This window comes from Bos javanicus, chromosome 5, assembly GCF_032452875.1.
Source record: "Bos javanicus breed banteng chromosome 5, ARS-OSU_banteng_1.0, whole genome shotgun sequence".
In the NCBI taxonomy this organism is placed as follows: Eukaryota; Metazoa; Chordata; class Mammalia; order Artiodactyla; family Bovidae; genus Bos; species Bos javanicus.
In genome coordinates this window covers 113,202,373-113,225,351 of record NC_083872.1, presented here as the reverse complement: position 1 = coordinate 113,225,351, position 22,979 = coordinate 113,202,373, and the positions used below count along the sequence as shown (strand labels likewise).

General features: G+C 43.2%; 1 protein-coding gene across 2 annotated transcripts in view; it reads right to left on the bottom strand.

Annotated features, from left to right (window-relative positions):
• MEI1 (meiotic double-stranded break formation protein 1) overlaps window positions 1-22,407 on the bottom strand; it is a 57,622-nt gene extending 35,215 nt beyond the window's left edge. Inside the window, exons 1-13 of one of the 2 annotated variants that reach the window (XM_061418674.1) lie at window positions 21,609-22,407; window positions 19,013-19,136; window positions 18,141-18,191; window positions 15,991-16,064; window positions 14,391-14,496; window positions 13,674-13,877; window positions 12,127-12,257; window positions 8,833-8,947; window positions 7,678-7,794; window positions 6,559-6,658; window positions 6,296-6,430; window positions 1,563-1,677; window positions 359-450 (exon numbers count right to left, since the gene is read on the bottom strand). In XM_061418674.1, coding sequence (XP_061274658.1) covers window positions 359-450; window positions 1,563-1,677; window positions 6,296-6,430; window positions 6,559-6,658; window positions 7,678-7,794; window positions 8,833-8,947; window positions 12,127-12,257; window positions 13,674-13,877; window positions 14,391-14,496; window positions 15,991-16,064; window positions 18,141-18,191; window positions 19,013-19,136; window positions 21,609-21,779 — 1,535 coding nt within the window. In that variant the 5' untranslated portion in view covers window positions 21,780-22,407. The remainder of the gene's footprint in view (window positions 1-358; window positions 451-1,562; window positions 1,678-6,295; window positions 6,431-6,558; window positions 6,659-7,677; window positions 7,795-8,832; window positions 8,948-12,126; window positions 12,258-13,673; window positions 13,878-14,390; window positions 14,497-15,990; window positions 16,065-18,140; window positions 18,192-19,012; window positions 19,137-21,608) is intronic. The other variant, XM_061418673.1, reaches the window with a different exon arrangement.
• Between the last annotated feature and the right edge of the window lie 572 nt (window positions 22,408-22,979).

Here is a 22,979-nt window from a genome sequence, read left to right as displayed (position 1 = left end):
GGCACAGTAGGTACACAGTAGGTACAACAAATGTTTGTTGATGAGAACTGAATTAATCCAACAAGCAGTCAGTGAACACATGGAGAGCTAGGTTACTTGGGATAAGGCACAAAGCTGAATGAGATACAACTTCATTGCACAGCAACAAAAACTTCACTAGAAGGGAACCTTTAGAGACCTCCTCCACATACTCACTCCAAACTCAAACATCCCCATTCTCCACCCCAGCCAAAGTCCTCTCACTATGCAGCAAAGCATCAGAAATCAAGTGTTGCTTCTAGAACTTCACCCTTTGTCCATTCCTCTCTGTACCCACCCTCCATACTACTACCTCATCAGATCATAAAGAGCTCCTTACCTGCAGGCATTTCTAAATCCCTCCAGAGTGTTCAAGAGGAACTTCCCTCTTCGAAGAATGGCCCTCTCCGAATTTCTGTTGGAGGCATGGCCCTGAAGTGAGAAGGAAAGAGCGAAACTACTAGTCAAGTACATACTCTTGTATTCCAGTCTTTGCTTAGAGGACTACAGACCTCTTCCTCCTGCACTGGAGTCTGGCATTCCCACACACCTAACACTTCCCAGGGGGTCTTATGGATATCCTCAAAAATTCAGACATCTAGTAGCTCCTTTAAAAAAATGGTACAAAGGGGAACCTTAACCCCTTGTCTCCCCATGAAGCACAGGACTGGTTCTTGTTCTATTATATGCAGAAAGCTGTCACAGGCTAGTCGACATTAGCCTCACTGGCTGTAACACCCATATTAGTTGCTCCAAAACACACAAATTCCCCCACCGTATCATGTGCAAAGAGCTTAGTTTCCAAAGTTAATAAAGCACTCATATTAATAATATTTCCTCTGATATTTTAAGCTTGCTGCTGCTGCTAAGTCACTTCAGTCATGTCCGACTCTGTGGGACCCCAGAGACGGCAGCCCACCAGGCTCCCCCGTCCTTGGGATTCTCCAGGCAAGAACACTGGAGTGGGTTACCATTACCTTCTCCAATGCGTGAAAGTGAAAAGTGAAAGTGAAGTCGCTCAGTCGTGTCCGACTCTTCGAGACCCCATGGACTGCAGCCCACCAGGCTCCTCCATCCATGGGATTTTCCAGGCAAGAGTACTGGAGTGGGGTGTCATCACCTTCTCCGATTGGACCACTAAAAGCTAACAATTATGACACACTGCACACTCGTCAGATTCTAAGATTCTAGTGAATCCAGCCTTAAATAATTTTGTGAGCATGTTTACCATACCCACTTGGATGATATAAAAGACAAAGCATGTAGTAGCCCTGGGATTTCCTACCCAAACTCAGGTCCTTGCTAGCTTTGGACCTAAGAGAAAAACTGCTTAACCCCTGTGGCTTTGGTTTCCTAATGAGGATAACAATCATTAAGCCTCACAGCTCTGCAGTTATGGTAAAAAAAAAATAACATCTTGTTGTAGGTGTGTGTGCATGAGAAAAAGCTACAAAGTGGCATATAAAGATAATGCAATGTACTAATTATCTTCTAAAAACACAGAACAGCATGATCTCCAGAAGCAGCAGCTGCTGTGCACTGACCAGGGGCCTCCAGTTCAGCGGCGTCTGGGACAGATCTGCACACCGGCTCAGCATGGCTTTGACCAAGCCCTGCAGCTCCTTGTACAGCACAGGTAGCGCACTCTGATGATCCTTCCTGCATGCAGGGAGACAAAGGTAGGCCTATGGTGAGGTCAGGGTACCCCAAGATAGCCCCAGGTTCTCAGGCAATGAGGGGGCATATGGTGGATCCGAACTTGGGTCCAGGAACTGATCTGACAAAAATCCCAGGTCCAGCACTTGTCTGCTGCGTGACTTTATGCACATTCCTCATCCTCTCCAGCCCTCAGTTTCCTCATCTAGTAAGTGAAAGGCAACAGTACTGTCCTCATAGAATTATGCTGAGGACCAAATTGGATAATGTATGCAAAGAACTCAGGACAGTGCTTACTAGATAGTAAGTCCTTACAAATGACAGCTATGACTATGACTGGGCTTCCCAGGTGGCGCCAGTGGTAAAGAACCCACTTGCCAATACAGGAGATGTAAGAGATGTGGATTCAATCCCTAGATAGGGAAGATCCCCTGGAGGAGGGCATGGCAACCCACTCCAGTATTCTTGTCTGGAGAATCCCCACGAACAGAGGAGCCTGGCAGGCTACAGTCCATAGGGTTGCATAGAGTCACACACGACTGAAGTGACTTAGCACACATGCACGCACACACATGACTATGGTTATTGTTATTAAGGATACAGAGGGTTTTCTCACTGAAAAAGACCTCCCAATTAAAGAAGTACTACCTAGAACAGAAGGTATATCAAGAGATGTATATGGCCACTATTCTCAAATAACTGATAAGCTCTCTTATTTTTTCATTTAATTTATTTTAATTGGAGGATAATTGCTATACAACATCATCTGAGTGAACTCCGGGAGTTGGTGAGGGACAGGGAGGCCTGGTGTGCTGCAATTCATGGGGTCGCAAAGAGTCAGACACGACTGAGCAACTGATCTGATCTGATCATGATGGTTTTTGCCATACACCAACATGAATCAGTCACAGGTATACATGTGTCCTCTCATCCTGAACCCCCCTCCCACTTCCCTCCCCACCCTATCCCAAGCTCTCTTAGAGAAGAGAAATCAAGTTTGATTTCTGCTACCTTGATGAGGAAAATCATGATCAATAGGTAAATGTTATCAAGGACCCAGATTTTATTTAAGGAATTAATATAAGGAAGAACTTTCTAAGAGTCAAAACGCTATAGAGGCACACAACACTGTAAATTAACTATATGTCAATAAAATTTTTTTAGAGCTGAAAAAATCTCTATAGAGGTAGACAAGAGTATCTAGGAGGAAGTGAGCTCTCTTGGAGATTATAAACAGAGACTGGAAACTATGTTTGGAGAATCAATTAATATGAGAATGTGCAACAATGTGAAAAGTAATACTTAGCGTCTCATATTTGTATAGACTCAGAGGAGGCAAGAGTCATGATTAGTCTAAATGTGAGCTCCAAGAGGCCAGGGGCCAGTTCTGCCTTTTCACTTTACCTAACAGAACTAGATGCATTGTAAATTGATGCTAAATTAAAAAAAAAAAAAAGTTAAAGAAATGAAGGACTGACTACTTGACAGGGTATAGTTTGCTGTATTGATTTCCTAGAAATGCTATGATAAGTTACCATAAACTGTGTTGCTTAAAACAACAGAAATTTATCCTCACATTCTGGGGGCTAGAAGTCTGCAGTCAAGGTGTCAGCCCCTCCAAAGGCTCTAGGGAAGAATCCTGCCTTGCTTCTTAGCTTCTGGTGGTTGCTGGCAATCCTCATCATTCCCTGGCTTATAGATGCATGATTCCAATTTCTGCCTCAGTCTTCACATGGCCCTCTGTGTGTGCCTGTGTCCAAACTCCCTTCTCCTTCTAAGGGCATCAGCCACTGGATTCAGGAGCCCACACTGTATGGCCTCATCTTAACTCAATTGTATCTACAAAGGCCCTATTTCCAAACAAGGGCATGGATTTTAGAGGGATGCTAATTCAACCCAATGCAGTAACTAAGAAGAAACCTATGTTAACCCTCATCTCTGGGCTGTTTTTGAACTCTGAGAGCAATCTGTTGGGCCTTCTAATTGCTCAGTTAACCGTATATAGTGAAGGCTTGATTTCCCCTTTCCCTTCTGGAAGCTCTTTCATTTTTCCCCCCCCTTTTTAGACTTTATTTTTTACAACAGTTTTAGATCTACAGAAACAAATACAGTAGATAGTGCAGTGTTCCCATACTCCCCCAGCCCTACTGCAATTTCCCCTACTATTAACACACTGCATTAGTGTGGCACATCTGTTACAATTAGTGAACAATATTGAATGGAAGCTCTAACTTTCTATCCTACATTGATAGCCAAGGCCTGGCTCTGCCATCTTTAAATTCTTTCAACAGTTCTCACTCCTCATTCCCTCTTCTGGTTGGGCTTCCCAGAGACCTTCTGAAACACTCCACCTCAGAGGGATCACCTCACTAAACATTCAGGAAAATTAAAGTCAAAAATAAAAGCATCTAAGGATTAATAACCTTATAATTAAATACCTTATATTAACTTTATAAATATAAACTTATATTAACAACCTTAATAACCTAATAAGCTCCCTACCCATAATTCTCCATAATTCTGATCCAACCAGCTTTCTGGCTTCTTCAAGTACTACTTACCCTCACACAACCTGCTGGCCAGACTGACTACGGTACCCTTAGTAATCCCTAAATTTTCCCACCTACATGTTTTGACCAATCCTAGTCCTTCCACAAATCTATCTCTCTCATCCCTTGTGTATGTATATGTTAGTATACAAAATAAAATTAACATTTATAATGTTAATAATATAAGGTTATTAATCCTTTGTAACCCCTTGGACTGTAGCCCACCAGGCTCCTCTGTCCATAGGATTCTCCAGGCAAGAATACTGGAGTGGGTAGCCATTCCCTTCTCCAGGGGATCTTCCCAACCCAGAGATCAAAACTGGGTTTCCTGCACTGCAGGCAGATTCTTTACCATCTGAGCCACCAGGGAAGCCCGTGTAGCACAGCTCAAACCCTGCCTCCTGTCTGAAAGGTGCTATCAGTTCCCCATAACACTGACCTCCTGGGAGACTTGCAGCTCTGCCTGGGAACTTCTGATTGACTCTTGCTCTTACTCTAGGCCTTTGTTACCCTGTTGTTTTACTCATCTCACTCTTGTTAGGATTCATGTCCCAGATTTAGACATTCAAATCCAGGAAAGGACAAAAGGGGAAAAGAGACAATCTGAAGCCATTATAATATAAATGCTATTCTTCAATTTTTAGAAGCAATTTTATGCAAGTGACAAAGACTTAATTATGGTTACAGATGAGACTATAAATGTTAACAACCTTTACAATATAAATTAAAAGTATAATACAAAATTAAAGGTACAGCTGATATTGAGAAGTAGAAGGTAAAGAGAAAGCTAAGGAAGAGTTGGGGTGTGAATATACCTAGCTAACCAAGTAGGGTGTTAAGAGATACTGCCTTAAGTTGAGGGAACAAGAAATACAAGTTTTAAGCATATTATTTAAAAGCTTGAAAACAAAATATTAACTAGTAAAAATGTCAAGGAAATGTAGAGAAGGCAAAACAGCTAAGTCTTGGTCTTTCCTATTGGTAAGTCAATGAAATGTTCTAAATGGACAAAGAAATAGCATTGCACTCTTATTGTTTAGAGTTAGGGAAATAAGTCACCAGAACTTAATGAGGACAAAATGAGTTAAAATTAGTTTCCTTTAGAAAGTAGGAACAGAGAACTTTTTCTTTTCATTATAAAACTTGTGCATGTTTTATTTTTTATTGCTTAAATATATTACTTTGTTAGATTTTTAAAAGGGAGAATGTAGAAACAAAGTAAAATTTTCTATATAAGTAAATATTGGTTTCCTCCATTAGTTTTTTCAAGATCAAGCACCCTACTAAGGAATGATTTCCCATTTGACCCTAGGCTCATTTAGTCTCACCATCCATTTTAACATCATTCATATACTGACTATTAGGAGTGAGATATATAGCAGCGTAAAAAAAAAATGACATGATCTCTTAATTCTTGGAGATCATGTTATATTGTGGAGAAGACACAAAACAGATGAATCAACAAGAACTTTCAAGTAGGTGCTGCAATAGCCAAATGGGTCAGTTAGGAAAGGATACTCTGAATGAGACCTCAATGATGGAAAGAGGCCAGTCATGCAAAGATTTAAGGGGAACAGTATTTTAGGCAAAAGGAAAAATTAGTAGAAAGGAAGTGGGAGCAAAGTCCAGACTAAAAAAAAAAGACTGAGTTTCAAAAAGTTATATCCACAAAATAAATACAGAATAAAATCTTATTTTAAAAGACATGCAAAGAATCGGAAGGAACTCTTCCAAATTAAAATATGAAAGTAGAAGTAAAATACTCAATAGTAGGGTTGAAAAATAAAGTCAAGAAAATCTCCTGGAAACTAGTACATAATGACAAAAAGATGAAAAACTGTCAGGCAAAGAAAATAAACAAAAGAAAAAAAATCAGATGACCAATCCAGGATGCCCAACATCCAAATGGCAGTTTCATAAAGGCACAACAGAGTAAGCAGGATAATGGAAAGAAATAATTCAACGAAATTTCCCTGACCTAAAGGACAAGTATCCTCTGGAAGCTACTCTGGCCTTGACAGGCCTTTGGGTACACGCAGAGGTGGAAAGTTCAGTCTGTCTGGGTCTCTCACCTCAGAAAGGCAGAAATGGCCTTCAGTGCCTCAGCAGCCACCTCCAGCACAGGGCTGCTCACTGCCTCTCGGAGGGCACGGCCAGCATCTCTGCACATGGCTGAGCTTGTGAACAGCTTGATCTCTTCTGGCTGCCTGAGAAATTATAAATGAAGAATAAGCGTGTGGATTCCTATCACTGACCCCGTCAGGAATAAATACCTCCAGTTCTTTGCTTCTCCAGTCTGGCCCCTGCAGGCTTGATGCTCCGCCACTTAGCTCACCGAGTCAGGATCTCAGCAAAGAGCAGCAGGCCCTGCTTGTGCAGCTCGGTGTTGTTCATCCTCAGGTTTCCCTGTAGGCTCCTCACCACCGACTCGATCCCTGCCTCAAAATGACACAGCAGAGGCCAGGGATCAGTGCCCAGTAGTCTCCTTCCTGCCTTCCCAGGAGAGGGGAGAGGCTCTGGACAGCACACAGTTGCTGGCAGCCCTCCTGGAGCAGTCCTGACAAGTTGAGCTGATGGGACAGGGCTGTGAGATCTTTGAGGGCAGGCCCTTGTATGATTCACCTCTGTCTCCCCAAACCCAGCACAACCCACAGCACAGGCCCTGGCATTTGAGGTATTTCGTCAATGCCTACTGGCTGGGCTACTATACCTTCTCTACTACATACACTCCCATTTCTCCTCAAAGAATCAGCGCAGACCTCCACTCTCCAGGAAGCCTTCTCTGGTCCACTCAGGCAGAGGTATGGGCCTCCTCTGGCCTCCTACACCTCTTGTCCATCCCCTCGAGCATAACCCTAACCACCTTGTTTATATCTCCCTCCCCTTCCAGAGGACAGGGACCATGTTATATGTCCCTGTTATATTTTATATGTCCCATGTTATATGTCTAAATCTCTAGCTCCCAGCCTGATGCCTGGCATAGCATAGGAACACAGAATATGAATAATTGAATGTGCCCAGTCTAAAAATCTAGATGTGATATAAAAAGTTCCAGACAAGGAAGGTATCACCAGGAAAGAAGAAGGGATAGTTTCAACAAAACTTTGAAAGGTTAAATCAAAGTTGGGGGACTAATTAGATGGGGAGATTTCACAGGAAGACTACTCCAAGGCTGAGTAAGGTTGTTCTTGAGGTACAACAGGAATTCATCTCGTGGCTGACAGGAGTGTCCTTTTCTCGCTAAACATATACTTCCGCCAATTAATGGAGAGCAGAACTGTTTGGATATCACTGCTTGCCTGTGGAATCTGGTGACAAGTTGGGGCTGATGGAAATGACCAGACCAGCACCTTCCTCCAAAGTACAGGCCAGCCTGCCCATCACTGCTGCTGCCACCTAACTTCAAGGTGCTGTCCACCCAAGCCAGAGCTAGTGCAGGACCCACAGTACCAACCATACACCGTGTGGCACTTGGAAAAGAAGAGTGGCTCTTCTGCCAGGAGTATCAAACAGTTGTAGCAGGACCAGACGAGCACTTCACTGGAAGAGGAAAGATGCTCAAAGAGGAACTCTGGCCAGGGAGAGAGGGAGGAAGCAATATGAAAACTGTGTGATAATGCTCCCTTAACTAATACTAGGGTTTAGATTTATTAAGCATCTCATACCTGTCACTTCATCTGTTCATACACCCTCGCCCTAAGACATAATCATTAATTCACACATAAACCTGGAAAATGCCCTCTAGCTTATTGTCTAACTTCTTCTTTTTACAGATGGGGAAACTGAGGTCCAGAGAGAGACAGCTGGTGGTAGAAGAGGGACTAGAACCTAGGTCCCCTGATTCTCAGGATGGGCAGCAACATGATGCAGAGAAAAGAGGTTTTAGAGCCAGAGAGCTTGATTTTGTATCCCTTCTCTGCCAATGCCAAGCCTTGTTGATTTAAACCAGCTGTTTCCCTTCTCTAACTTCCCTGGTGGCTCGGACGGTGAAGCGTCTGCCTGCAACGCGGGAGACCCGGGTTCGATCCCTGGGTTGGGAAGATCTCCTGGAGAAGGAAATGGCAACCACTCCAGTATTCTTGCCTGGAGAATCCCACAGATGGAGGAGCCTGGCAGGCTATAGTCCATGGAGTCGCAAAAAGTCAGACATGACTGAGCGACTTCACTCGCTCACTTTCCCTTCTCTAGTTCAATTTCCTTATTCATAAAATAGCAAAGATGAGGACCTAAATGTGGCAACATTTACAATGCACCTCAGGGCATATTTCCTGGCTCATCACAAACTTTCAAGACACATTAATTCCTTTTTTTCTACAGGTCTTTCTACTACCCCACACTAGATGTTTATTTCTAGATGGTTTATTCCTAGACTGGTCTAAAAATCAGTAACAAATTGCTCAAGGTCAGTTAGAAATCTGTCGAAAGAGGATTCAGATTTCCTGAGGTGTATTTCCTAGACTCTGTCATATATAATGAATATGCCACCAGCTGGTCCCTTCAGTATGCATAACAAAGAATCCCAACAGAACTGCTGCTGCCGCTGCTACGTGAAAATCTCCAGTCAGAATTCTGGGGTTCTCAGAGGAGAAAGTTAGAAGGGGACTCCCACCTGGGATATCAGCGTGGATGAAGGCCAGGGCGTGCTTCGCTGGTGAGTGGACTAATACTGCAGTTATACATTGGGCACTGGCCACCTGCAGGGTCTCATCTCTGGAGAGAAGAAGCTGGAGAAACAGGCAGCAAAATGTGCCAGTTACAACACAGACAGGACCAGAGGGAGGCACCTGGGTGCCTCAGGGCAAGAGCCTGATTGTCTCTGAATCCCTCCCACACTACTGGCACCAGGTGTAATCATGATACTCAAGGAGAGCAGCTGTGGATTATGGAAAAGAGTCTCTATGAACAGAAGCAGGTGTGAAATAGAACCAAAGAACACAGTGGCATTCCAAGAACACTAAACCTGTCCCCAAGAATGCTCTGGCCTTCACTGACAAAAGTATTTTCACAGCCCTCGTCCAGTTTTGATGTTTGTAACAAACCTGGGATGTGTCAAGGCAAGGTTCTACTATTAGCCTCACTTTACAGAGTGTGCAGGAAAGAGTTAACACTGCAGACCTGAGACTGTACCCTTAGAAAGTCCTGTCTGCACTGAGTCTGGGAAGCTGAATTTCAGGAGGGTTCCCAATTCTCCCAGAACTGATAAGAGTGGCTCATTGTTACTAAACCATTTGTTCAAGCAATGCAGTTTATGCTGCACACCTGCTTTCTTTCTGGGAATCTGGGATTTTGGTATGTGCTAGGCAGAGGATACCTACATAATCAGATAGCTCCTAATTAAAACCTTGGGCACTGAGCCTCTAAAGATCTTTCCTGCTAAACATTTCATACATGCTGTCACAGTTCATTGGCAGAGGAAGAGAGTGCATCTGGTGTGACCCCACTAGGAGAGGACTCTTGGAAACTTGTGCCTGGTTTTCCCCTAGACCTCATCCCATACACCTTTCCCTTTTCTGATTTTGCTTGGTATTCTTTTGCTGTAATAGATCACGGCTGTGGATATAACTGTACACTGAATCCTGTGAGTCTTCCTAGTGAGTCATTGAACCTAGAGTGGTCTTGGGGACCCTTAACACACAGAGGAAGGAACGAAAGCTCATTAAAGTTAAGTTACCTATGCTAGGCCACACAGCTGGTAAGTGGCAAAGCTCAGGCAGACACTCAGGTCAGCCACATCCAAATCTAGGAGTCTTTCCACAACTGAGATGCCTCCCTCATCAAAATTTTAAATCAGGTTACTCCTCTAATTAAAATATTTCAATGAATTTCCATTGAACTCTGAATAACATCCAAACTCCTACTAGACACCATAGCTATTAGGAGTCCCTAAAACACTTTCCATGGGGTTGCAGAGGGTCGGATATGACTGAGTGACAGAACTGAACTGAACAACACTTTCAGAAATCAAGGAAAGAGTTAAGTGCAACCAGAGATTTTAAGTATAGAAGAAACTGGCCTTCTGGGGGGGGGAAATGACAAGCAAAACATAGCACAAGACAGAGGAGACACTGCATGATTTTAGAGCTTCAAAGGAAAAGGACCAAGCTGCACATTTCTTGAGGACTACAAACTTAAACCCATCTCAGTTATGTTAGACTTAAAAATGGATACATAAACAGCCTTTCTATTTGCATATAAAGGAGTTTCTAGATATTAATCTTTATCTTGCTCTCTTTTATATAGGAAATGACATGTATTTCAGTCACGCCTAGTGATAAAAGGCAAACCATTATTTTATGTACCACTAAGAAGAGCTATAATTAAACTATGACATACCATTAATGGTAAAATGTCTCCCAGTTTGAGAGCTGTTACAGTATTTTAAAAGTGCCTTAGAAAAATGATATGTAACCATTAAGCAAAGCAATGATTCTTGGCTTAAAACGTATATTCCTTACTGTGTTGGGATTAGACTGACCAAAAAAAAAAACAAACAGAAGAATGGAAGTAGAAGAATACAGACCAGTCTTTATTTAAAATTTTGATATTTTGTTCATCATTAATTTTTTGCATTAACTTTGACTTTTTAAAATTCTGCATTAAAATACTATTTATCTTGATTGCTGAGGTTTTCTTACCTTTTTTTTGATTGCTGAGTTTTTAGCACCCCCTTAAGTTTTCCACCTAAGGCAAGTGCCTTCTCACCTCACCCAAGTTCCAAACTTGCTGATTCTTGTAGTAAATAAAACACTAATCATCCAAAATGGCTAAGAGAGAAACAGTCTCCACGTATGGATGGAGGACAGGAGCTCCATACCAAGATTCCTGTCTCTACGAAGCTCTCTCTCCCTAGGGAGGTGCTCTCCAGTCTCTGTCCCCGCCACTCTCATGCTGCCTTGGTGCACTGTGAGGACACGAGACACTGTGCTCCTGCTAAGTCCAGCAGCAATGTTCTAACCAGACACCACCAAGGACTCCAGGACAGCAGCAATTAAGTGAACACAGAAATTAACCCACTATGAGATTTTGTGGTTCAAAGACACAAGACTTGCTCTTGAGAGTTCAAAGGCCCCGCGTGGACCATTCCAGAGGCGTCCCAGGGAGGTTAGGAGGGGCAGTTTGCTCTGGTTTTTTTATTCCTACCTTACCTAATCCTAACTGTCCCTTTCCCGTTTCTAACCAAGGTACCTCCTCCTTTCCACAGAAGCAGTCCCACAGTCTAGTCAGTGAGTGATATCCCTGGTATAAGATGAGGATAAGCAGCTCTGCCAAGCCCTGTGCTGAGCACTGTGGACAGAGACAGTCAGACTCAGGTCCTGCTCTAAAGAAGCTCCCAGTTGATCAACCACAACATGGTGAGGTAAGCACTGTGAAAAGGGCACATTCTATCTAAAGGAGCCAGGGGACAGGGGAGCTCTATAGGCCTTGAAGGCTGAATCAGACCAAGGAGAGGGGAAAGGCTTTAAAGGCAAAGGGGAAGAGCATCTGCACAGGCACAGAGACAGGAGGTTCTAGAATATACAGGACCAGGGAGAAGTTGCATCTGGCTGGAGTGCTGGGTTGTGGGACAGAAGAGACAGGCAAGTAAGGCTGAAGGGATAAGCTGGGCCCAGAGAAAGAGGGCTCCACGTACCAAGCTGAGAAGCTTGAATAATCCCCAAAACAACCGAGGTGGCTTTGTTTCCACAGCTGCGTGTATTCTCCATTCTCAGACAACCCAGATGTAAAGGGGAGGATACAAACATAAAGATTCACGACTGAAAGAAAACCAACGTTGAGTCTTCCAATAGCATGTTGTTTTGGCCAGTGAGAAAGTACTTAGGAAATCCTAGGTAGAAGGATAAGGAAAAAGCCCCAGGAGATTCAGGTTCCTGAAGCCAGAGACCAGGAGTCACAGGACAACTACCTTTTTGAGCACCAAAGGCAATGGGGTCTCTCCTGGTGGCCCCTCAACACTCTCAGCACTTTCCACCAGCGCAGACTTGTTCATGAGCATGGACACAAAGAGATCATACTTCAGCAGCTGCTTTAGCAAACCTAGACAACAAAGGGGTGGGGAAGTGAGGCAAGAGCAGCATGGGTACAAGGACACACCCAAGGTGGCTCCTCACACATCTGCTAGAAGTTTCTTCATCTTTCCATAGATGTTCCTAAGCATTTTATTATTTTTAACGCTACTGTAGATAGAGTTTTCTTAATTTATTTTTGAGATAGTTTGCTGCTACCATATAGAAATTCAACTGATTTTGTATCCTACAATTTTACTAAATTCATTTAATAGTTTTAACAGTTTTTGGTGTAGTTTTTTGGACTTCCTTGGTGGTTCAGACAGTAAAGCGTCTGCCTACAATGCGGGAGACCCGGGTTCAATCCCTGGGTTGGGACGATCTCCTGGAGGAAGAAATGGCAACCCACTCCAGTATTCTTGCCTGGAAAATCCCATGGTCAGAGGAGCCTCGTAGGCTACAGTACATGGGGTCGCAAAGAATCACACACAACTGAGCGACTTCACTTTTCTTTCAGTGTAGTTTTTAGGGGTTTCTACCTATAAGGTAATATCATCTGAAAACAGAGACAATTTTACTACTTCCTTCCTTTACTTCTGCCTTTTACTTCTTTTTCTTGCCTAATTGTTCTGGCAGGATTTAGAGTACTACGTTGAATAGAATCCCACCTTTTTCTTTGCAATCTCCATGACAGCGCACATCACAATTAATTCTAATTGTCCACATCTGCCCTCCACAATGGACTATGAATTTCCAGATTAGAGCATGGGTTTAATCATCTGTACAAACCCAGAAGGGGTCCTGGTTCAGAATGAACACTATGTATGGCTGAGCTGTTCAAAACAGAGCTCTTGGCCCAAACTGTAAATAAATTGTTGTTGCCCAGACTATGCTTTTCCCTGTAGCCCCTGCTCTGAAACAGGTCTGCACCCAATCACCAGTGCCCGTTTCCTCTATCCAAAATATGAAAGCTCCCTGCTCAAAAGCATTTGATAGATTTTGTGTATTTATGTAAGGAAGTTGACAGGAGAGGTTGAAAGGGTACACTGAGCCTCAAATAACAAGAGAAATTTGGACTTCACCCTGGAGGCCAGAAGAAGCCATAGATGATTTTCCAAATAGGAAACTGACGGGACGCGAGCTATGCAGTATGAAGATTAATTTGGCAGCAAGTACAGGATGCACCAGGGCAGGCAGTAAAGACCAGAGGCAAAAAAACTGCTGTCCCACTTTTCCTCCTCTTCTCCTTCCAAAGGTGACGTTCTTAAGATACCACACCAACATGAGGCATCTTTCACAGTCTGTGCCTCTTATCTCCCAAATCCATGACTTCTATCCCGTGCAAAGCAGCAAACCTCCCCACCGCTAATGAGTCTGCATCTCAAATCCTCAAAAAAAAAAAAAAATCTCAAAAGCTTTCTCTTTTCTCCCCAGTCCCACATCTTACCCAAGCAGTTGATCTGTAGCTCCTTTGTCTGGGCACCATCCATGGTGGAAAGGAAGAGAGGACACAGCTTCTCCCGGAAATGGCCCAAAAGCATCTCAGCAGCAACTGGGGAGGAGTACAGCTTCCCATAAAGGTAGCAGACAGAAGCCTGCACCCCCTCATTGGGGTACACTAAACCTCTCAACAGATGCTCCATCAGGTCACCTATCCAGAAAACAACCAAGGGATCAAGGGAACCTCACAAGTCAACTGCTAGATGACACTCCAAACTACTGCCCTGAATGAGGTAGTCATGGTAATCCCTATAATCCCCCACAATACATGATTTCTGGGAATCTAAAAGAGAAAACCAAGGCATAAAGAAGTTAAGTGATTTACCCTTGGATAAATCCTCTATGAGACACTTATTTCCTTTTACTGATAAAGTGCTTGTGCATTCCAGAATTAATTCCTCCTCCCATCTGAAAGACTCATAGTAGATACTTAATTATTTTGTGTTAAAATAGTGAATAGAAACAGCCCAAGACCAGAGTTGAGCAATACTTTTTTTCCCCAATTAGCCAATATAAAGCATATTTTGCAGATGAGGAAACTGAAGCCTATGGAAGGAAAGTAATGTCTTTCCAGGTGTACACAGTGAATGTTCCTCCCAGATGGAAGTGTGATCAAAGCAGCTCTTTAAAGTGTAGAAGCAGCTCTTCCCCAGAGGTCACTCACCATGTTCCATCACAAGTTTGTCTGCCAGAGCAGGGACAGCATCTACCAACTTGCCAAGAAGGGTCAGGGTGGCCAGGCTGCCTCGCATGGAGGGCATGCTACACAGCTACAGAAAGTGAACACATTCCTTTCTATAAGTTAGGATGAGAACAGATCTCCCACCAAAGTTCATCTTGCCCTATCCACACCAAAGCCTGTACTGCCTGTGTCTCTCACAATAGTTAGTAACCAGCCTCTTTAGCTAAGTATCAATTGCCCCTATTGGACTGGGAAACCCCAGAGGAAAGGGACCGAATCAGATTTCTCTTAGAATCCTCAGTACATAGCTCAGTACGTGTTTGTTAAACTAAATTAAAATTAGCGTATTTTGCCCCCTCTGGAGCCAGAAACTGGAGGGGCGAAAGTTGGACACATCATAAAAATGGAATTCTAGTTCATTGCAAAAAATTATTATTATTATCATTATTATAGCTACTATTACTGAACATTCTATTTGTCAGGTACTATGCTTGATGCCTGGGGCTTCCCTAGTGGCTCAGGGGTAAGGAAGCCGCCTGCAATGCAGGAGGCACAGGAGATATGAGTTTGATCCCCAGATTGAAAAGACCCCTGGAGGAGGGCATGGCAACCTACTCCAGGATTCTTGCCTGGAGAATCCCATGGACAGAGGAGCCTGATGGGCTATAGTCCATAGGGTTGCAGAGTCAGACATGACTGAAGCAACTGAGCATGCATACATGCTTGATGCTTTTCAGAGAGAGTCAATAGTATTTATTTCACCTTTTCTATTGACTAGCTATAGCACCTTAAGTAAAATTCTTAACTCTTCTGATGGGACTTAGTAATAGTACCAACTTCTATGGGTTGCTGAGAAGATTGAACAAGATATTGCATGTGAAGCACCAACACAATGCCTACAGTATATAAAGGGGCATCACCATAATGATGCATTGATATTTATAAATATAATTTATAAATGTAATCTTATATATTAATCACATGCAGAGCAATTATAATGACACGATAATTTAACACTTTTTAATTAAATGTTGCTCTTAATGGTGTTGAATAAACATCTGTCTTTCTCTTGCAAAAAAAAGATTCTGATATTATTCCTATAAAAGCTGCTTGTTTAACTGATATTTTTGACTACATTGAAGAAAGCAGGTTAAATATAACTATTCAGTGCTTACTTTAGATGCTGATAAAAACAAATGCCTTCAATACAAAATATTGTATACAACTTAAACCAAACAAAAATACTAAGCCAAGACATAGTGAACATATTTCCTTAAAAAATTTTTGAAGGAAATCTGTTCATATTTAAGAGAATGTCCATGGGATGACTATGCCAGAAAATGGACTTCACCAACATGGAGGTAGACTTTGGGAGACTAAAAGCGAAAGGGAGGAAGCTACAAAGAGTACTGGAGCAGAAGACCCAGGCCCCAGCTCTGGTTCTGCCACTGATTCAGTGACCTCAGGCAAGTCCCTTTTCCTCTCCAGATTCAATCTTCCAATCTATCCAAAGAAGGGCTGTCCCAGCTCTGACATCTGAGGATTCCAAGAGGTACTCAAGAACCCATGGATACTTACTGACCTCTTTGTGACATTCATCCAAAAGGCAATGAATGGTCTGCTCCAACTTCAGCTGAGTCGTAAGCTGGATAAGGACTAAACAGACACAATACCATTACTTACCAGAAGACAACCCCAGGCCCAGACTTCTAATCAAAGTCATCTGCTTGTGTTAATTGGCATTAGTCTTTTCTATCTCCTCCATTCTTAACTGTTTTATCATCAATGGTTCAAAACAAGGCAATACATTACAATAATCTAGGAAGCTTTAAAAAAAATAAAAACTACTGCTCAATTCCATCCCAGATCAATTAAATTAGAATTTCTACAGAAAGAGTCTAAGCATTTGGATATTTTTTAAGTTTCCCAGGTAAGTCTATTGTGAAACCAAGGTTGAAAACTACTATCATTATATTATTTCCACTTTTTTCCTTCCTTAGAATTTGCTACTTCATATACTAAAAAAGAGTTATGAGTTAATTCTTGTGCTGATAATTGACAATAATATTATCACTCAACCCCAAACCTATCCTTCTATACAATCATTTGTGTGCTTCTGCTGGTGTCTTTGATGAGGAGTGAAGAAGCTTGCTCTGCAAGTGTGGGGGAAGTGGCAAACTAGATTTGGCTGCTGCTGAGGGAAGACTCTACCACTCCCAGAGTAAAGAAGCATTCTAGAACAACACTGACAGAAACAGAAAGAAGGCAGGAAGTAAACAGCAAATAGTGAGGAAGGAGCAAGTCCTTCTCCCTCTAGCTTTGCAATATCCATCTAGTGCTCACCACCTCATGAAGTTTCCAGAGGATTCCAAGCTATGCTGGCATCTACCAGAAGCAGATGGCTTTAGGATTATAGCTCCACTCTAGAGTGGCCTTGGGGCTTCCCTTGTGGCTCAGCTGCTAAAAAATCCACCTGCAATGTGGGAGACCTGGGTTTGATCCCTGGGTTGGGAAGATCCCCTGGAGAAAGGAAAGGCTACCCATTCCAGCTTTCTGGCCTAGAGAATTCCAGGGAGTGTACCATCCAAAGGGTCACAAAGAGTCAGACACAACTGAGCGACTTTCACTTTCACCGGTAAAGAATCTACCTGCCAAACAAGAGACATGGGTTGAATCCCTGGGTCAGGATGATCCCCTAGAGGAGGAAATGGCACCCCACTCCAGTATTCTTGCCTGGATAATCCCATGGACAGAGGAGCCTGGCAGGCTATAGTCCATGGGGTCGCAAAGAGTCGGACATGACTTAGTGACTAAATAATAACAACAGGGCAGCCTTGAGGAAAATGGCAAAGGGAGATCTCCCCACCCATGCCGTCGGAACTTCAAGTGAGACATTTGTTTATCCACACTCTATACTGAGAGATGGTCAAAAGTACACACAGATCATATTGACTTATTTGTTACAACTGCTAGCTGTTACAGCTGCTAACTCTATGGCTGTATGGTCATGGAGCCAGCAGCAGCCAAGCAGCATCCTCTCCTCAGTGGTCTGAGTTTCATATATGGGGTCCTTCCTCCAAACTTGTAAGTTTTAATAATTTCAACCTCTCCCTTTGCTTCCCTAGTCCCAGGGGTGGCAGCTGTTTTCAGAAATTGCTACCTTGGTGAAAACTTGGTTCTCTTTTTGCCTTTAGTTACCTAGTTAATAATTCTTTAAAGTTCTTTTTTCTGTTCAAATAACTTGAGTGGTTTGTGTTTCCTCACTAGACTCCTAACTGATACAGTTCTTTGTTCTTTCTGCAAGAATCCTTTCATCCCAATGCTCGTCTTCCTTCTTCTTGAGTCTTACAGGTAAATTCAGATACTTCCACAGCTTTAAATACCATCTATGTGCAGACAACTTCCAATCACCCAACACTAATGTAAAAAAAGCAGAGTTTGTACGTGTCTTTGTAATAGCACTTATCAGCCGTTGCTATTTACCAGCCAACCTCTCCTCCAGACTGTAAACTCTTACATGGCAGGAATTATGTCAGATATATCACTAGTATCTAATGCAGTACTTGACACAGAGTAGGTGCCAAGAAAAAAAAAATGCAGAATTAATGATTAAAAACTGAGTTTTCTTTATCTGTCTGTAAAATGGAAAAATCCAGGTCTCAAATAGTCAGAGCTGCAATTCAGGGTAATATTCCCGGCTTCAAATGCTGAGAACACAGAGTTTTACCTTACCTTCAATACAGAGGTCTGTTATGCTCCCATCCTCTACATTACATAACAGTCCTTAGAGCAGAAGGAAGAGGGGGATGGTTAACAGTTAAAAGAGAAACAAATCCAGAAAGGCACACTATGAATTCTAAGACTAATAGCAGCTTTAAGCAATGTCCCAGCTAAATTCTATCCTCAGCACCAAACCCCAGATTTTCAATAACAGCTCTCTGGCTTTAAAGGATAAAAATAGTCAGTGTGGCACAGTATAAAAACTGTGTGTTCTGGAGTCTGTAACAGACCTGGGGTAAAATCCCAGTTCCACCAGCTGTTAGCTAAGGCCTGCCTGAGCCTTGGGGATCATCCTCTCTCCCTTAAAAGAATATTTTGGCAGTTGAAAGCCTGAAAAGCCTCTAGCAGAGAAAAGCATTCAATTTAAGTTGGCTCCTTTCCTCCTTGAAAGGGCTCATTCCATAGGACATTATAACTGTATTAAGAGAAGGGACTTTTTAATTCATCTTATTTTATACATGAAGAAACTAAAGGTACAGAAAAGAAGTCACTCAATCAAGGTCACAGTCAGATCAGCAGACTCCAGATCTGACTATTAATCCTGTTTAAAGACCAGACAGTCTAGATTTTTTAAAAGAACACATCCACCTTCACACTTTTAATAACACCTGAGCTATAGTAAAGCCAGTTACAATACAATGCATCGTGTATCTTAGGAAGGGGACATTTCTTCACCATTATAACAAAATAATTTGTTAGTAAGTTAAACTTTTACATTGCAAACAGTGGAAACTGTCATTCCAAGACTATTTCTCCAAGACCCCAAAAACAAATGTACAAAGTATACAGGCAAAATTCACTCCAGGTTTCCTTTTCAGTCTCACCGAAAAGCATGCTTACGAAGTGGATACAGACTCTCTGATCCTGAGCCACCAGCTGCACAACCAGGGAGGCATGCTTCATGAGAGCATCTCGGAAGCCGGACAGAACGTGCTTCTTGCGCACCAACTAGGGGCAGATGAAATAAATATTCAATAGCAACCAAGTCTCAGTTGTTTTGAACCCAAACAAGTATAATTCCCAAATATAACTACAAGATTACACCAGCGGGATCATCTGAACTATGGAGTTTGAAAAGAGGCATCATTTACACACAGGAATCCACATGTTCAAACAAAGGATGATACAAGAACTAAGGTTTCTAATACAATATATTTACAGAGCATTTTACTGTTCACAAATCACTCTTTCGTCTACTAGCTCATTTAAGCCTAATTGAGTTGGTAAAGCAAGCAGGAAAAGGTACTACTATTGCTGTTTTGGAGATGAGAAAACTGAGGGTCAGAGACTTTGCCAAGGACTCAAATCTAAGTATCCAACCAGGTCTTGTCCAAGGCTCTTTCCACAGTCTATGAGAATGATACTGCGGACCCTCATAAGTCTCACTGAAGTAGGTACAGAAAAATGCATCCTTCCATTCAGTGTAGACATAAATCTTCACACTCAATTTGCCTCCCTATACAGGGAACTGGGGAGCAGCTGTGCAAAGTGTTCAAGACAGTAACAAAAGATAGATCAAAAAAAGGGTGTACTGAGGATAGAACATGAACACAGGTACAACCGACTACATTAACCCCTTCAACTGGTGAAAAATGAAGCTAAGACAAGTACGTTCAATAAAAGGTGAAGTTGCATCTCTTACTGCCTCTAACCTGTGCTATTACAAGTCTCTTATTTGTGAACTTCACCAGTTCTTCCCACATAATTAAGCTAGTGACCTAAATGAGTTATTCAAAAAATTTCAATGACATTCCTTCATCTGCTAGATTAAATCCAAGCCTTAGCTTGGATTCAAACTCTTAAAGGAACTGATCTCAACCCTGGCTCTCCAATATCACCTCCCTCAATTGCCCTTCAAACACATTCTGATGACCTCCCCAAACTCATCCTTGCTAATCCCACCTCCTGGAAAAAGCTCCCTCATTTCCTCTGGCCCAAATATCACCCATCTTTTCAAGTGTAATTCAAATGCTTCCTCCTCTTAAAAAAAACTTCCTTAATTTCGCTCCTTATCCCACCAAACAGCACTTACTATAAACATGTCCAGCTTCTAAATTCCCAGAAATGTGTTCTCTTATTTTCTCCCATACCTCACTGTCTTATTCATCTTTGTACCTCTCACTGTCCAAGAATGGCAGTCTCAGAACTTTAGCCTCAGTGATATTATAGATGTTATCAGATAGTCCAGCGGTTCTCAGAGTATAGTCTTTGGACCCTGAGCATGCCCAAAATCCTTTCAGAAGATCCATAAGACGAAAATTTTTTCCATATAATACTGAGATGCTATTTGACTTTTTCACTTATTCTACTGAGTGTTCAGTAGAGTTTTTCCAAGGAGATATATCACAACAGATAAAATGCAAAAATCTAGCCGTCCTCTATTAAATCAGCCATTAACAAAATTTGCAAAAATGTGAAACAGACATTCCTTCCATTATCTGCTTTGTTTTGAAAGTAGTTATTTTCATTTTGAAAATCATGTATGCCACAGAACTGTACATTTAAGAGTCAAAATGGTAAATGGGATGTTACCTATTTTTTTGTCAAAATAAAAAGAATTGCATTAATATGTAATGGATTTACTATTATTTTTAAATGAGTATCTTAAACTTTGTTACTTTCAACACAGTAAATAAACAAAAGCTCTCTGGGGTCCTCAACACTTTTAAAAAGTGGAACGGTACCCCCAGAGCAAAACCTTGAGGACCGCTGATCTAGCTGATTCCCCACCCACCCCATGGTAAGAATTCTGCTCCTGAGAATCTGAAAAACAAGTTATCTCCCGAACTCTACTTGGAGGTGTCCACGGACAAAAAAACTCACAGCATAAGTGGGCAGACATTGAGGGAGCGGGCAGATCATGCTCCAGCCGGCTCTGCCTCTCAGAAAGGTCTTCCCCTCACCCCACTCCCGCCCGCCCATAACATCCACTCGTCGTTCCTGCTGCCACAGAGCCCAAGGCGCCCCCGCCTCACATTTCCCTCAGAAAGCTGAAGGGAGTAAGGCCCCGCGGTGTGTGCGCCCGGCCCACAGGCTGCGCGGGCGCTCGCGCGGGAGGCAGCCCGAGCGAAGGCTGGACCCCCGAGAAGGGGAGGGACAGCAAAGGGCGGGACGGCTGAGAGGAGGGCAGAGGGAAAGCTGGGAACGCGTGCCAATGAGTCTTGGAGGGCCCTGAGAGCCCTGGATTTAGTGCGGAGAGCGTGGGCCCACATGAGGCGCAGAGCCAAGCTCAGGGCCTCGTTATGAAAGAGGCTGCTGGGCGGCCTGCGGGGTAGGGTGAGGGGCGGGTCTGCGTAGGAGCCAGATTTAACCAGGCGGGGGCCCGGCTTAGTTTCCCCGGAGGTGCGTCAGGTTCAGGCGACCTGTTCCGTTGAGGGGAGGGCCTGGTTGGTGAGGGAAATGCTGGGACCCAGTTCGCACCGACACGCCGGGCTCGGGCAGCAGCTCCAGCGCGCAGGCCAGGCAGCAGCGTGGGGACACGGGCAGCAGCCAGCGCGAGTCGTGCCGGTAATGGGCGTTCTCGAAGAGCAGCGCCGCCTCTTCGTCCCTCCCGGGCCCGGAAAGGCCTGCCGCCGCCTCCCTCACAGCCATCCTTCGACACGCGTTCTACCGCGACAGCACTGTTCCCGCCAAGATTATGCGCAAGCGCACTTGGCAGAGCTCGGCGCGGGCGCACGAGGAGGGTAATGCGCCTGCGTAAACCGAGTACCTGGCAATTCAGGAGAGCAGCGGCACCTAAAGGCAGGTGAAGGGACTCAGGACTCACTTTGTACGTCTAAGCTCAAAGCTGTTTGCTCTTATCAATTCTGTTTAGTTCAGTCACTCAGTCGTGTCCGACTTTTTGCGACCCATGGACTGCAGCACGCCAGGCCTCCCTGTCCATCACCAACTCCTGGAGTTTACTCAAACTCATGTCCATCAAGTCGGTGATGATGCCATCCAACCATCTCATCCTCTGTTGTCCCCTTCTCCTCCTGCCTTCAATCTTTCCCGGCATCAGGGTCTTTTCAAATGACTCAGTTCTTCACATCAGGTGGCCAAAGTATTGGAGTTTCAGCTTCAGCGTCAGTCCTTCCAATGAATATTCAGGACTGATTTCCTTTAGGATGGACTGGTTGGATCTCCTTGCAGTCCAAGGCACTCTCAGTCTTCTCCAACACCACAGTTCAAAAGTATCAGTTCTTCGGCACTCAGCTTTCTTTATACTCCAACTCTCACAACCATACATGACAACTGGAAAAACCATAGCTTTGACTAGACAGACCTTTGTTGGCAAAGTAATAGAGGAAAACAATAGAATGGGAAAGTCTAGAGAGCTCTTCGACAAAATTAGAGATACCAAGGGAACATTTCATGCAAAGATGGGCACAATAAAGGACAGAAATGATATGGACCTAACAGAAGCAGAAGATATTAAGAAGAGGCAGCAAGAATACTCAGAACTATACAAAAAAGATCTTCATGACCCAGATAATCATGATGGTGTGATCACCAACCTAGAACCAGACATCCTAGACTGCAAAGTCAAGTGGGCCTTAGGAAGCATCACTATGAACAAAGCTGGTGGAGGTGATGGAATTCCAGCTGAGCTATTTCAAATCCTAAAAGATGATGTTTGCTCTTGTAACTTGCAGGAATTCGGCTTCACCACGTGCCAAAGGTTGAAAAACATTTATAAAGGTGCTGTTATTAGCCTTGAAAAAGAAAGGAAAGGAAACAATCTATTTGTGCTATTAAAAAAGTAAATGAATTCAGTGATTTTTATCGAAAAACTGTCAGCACTATTATTTT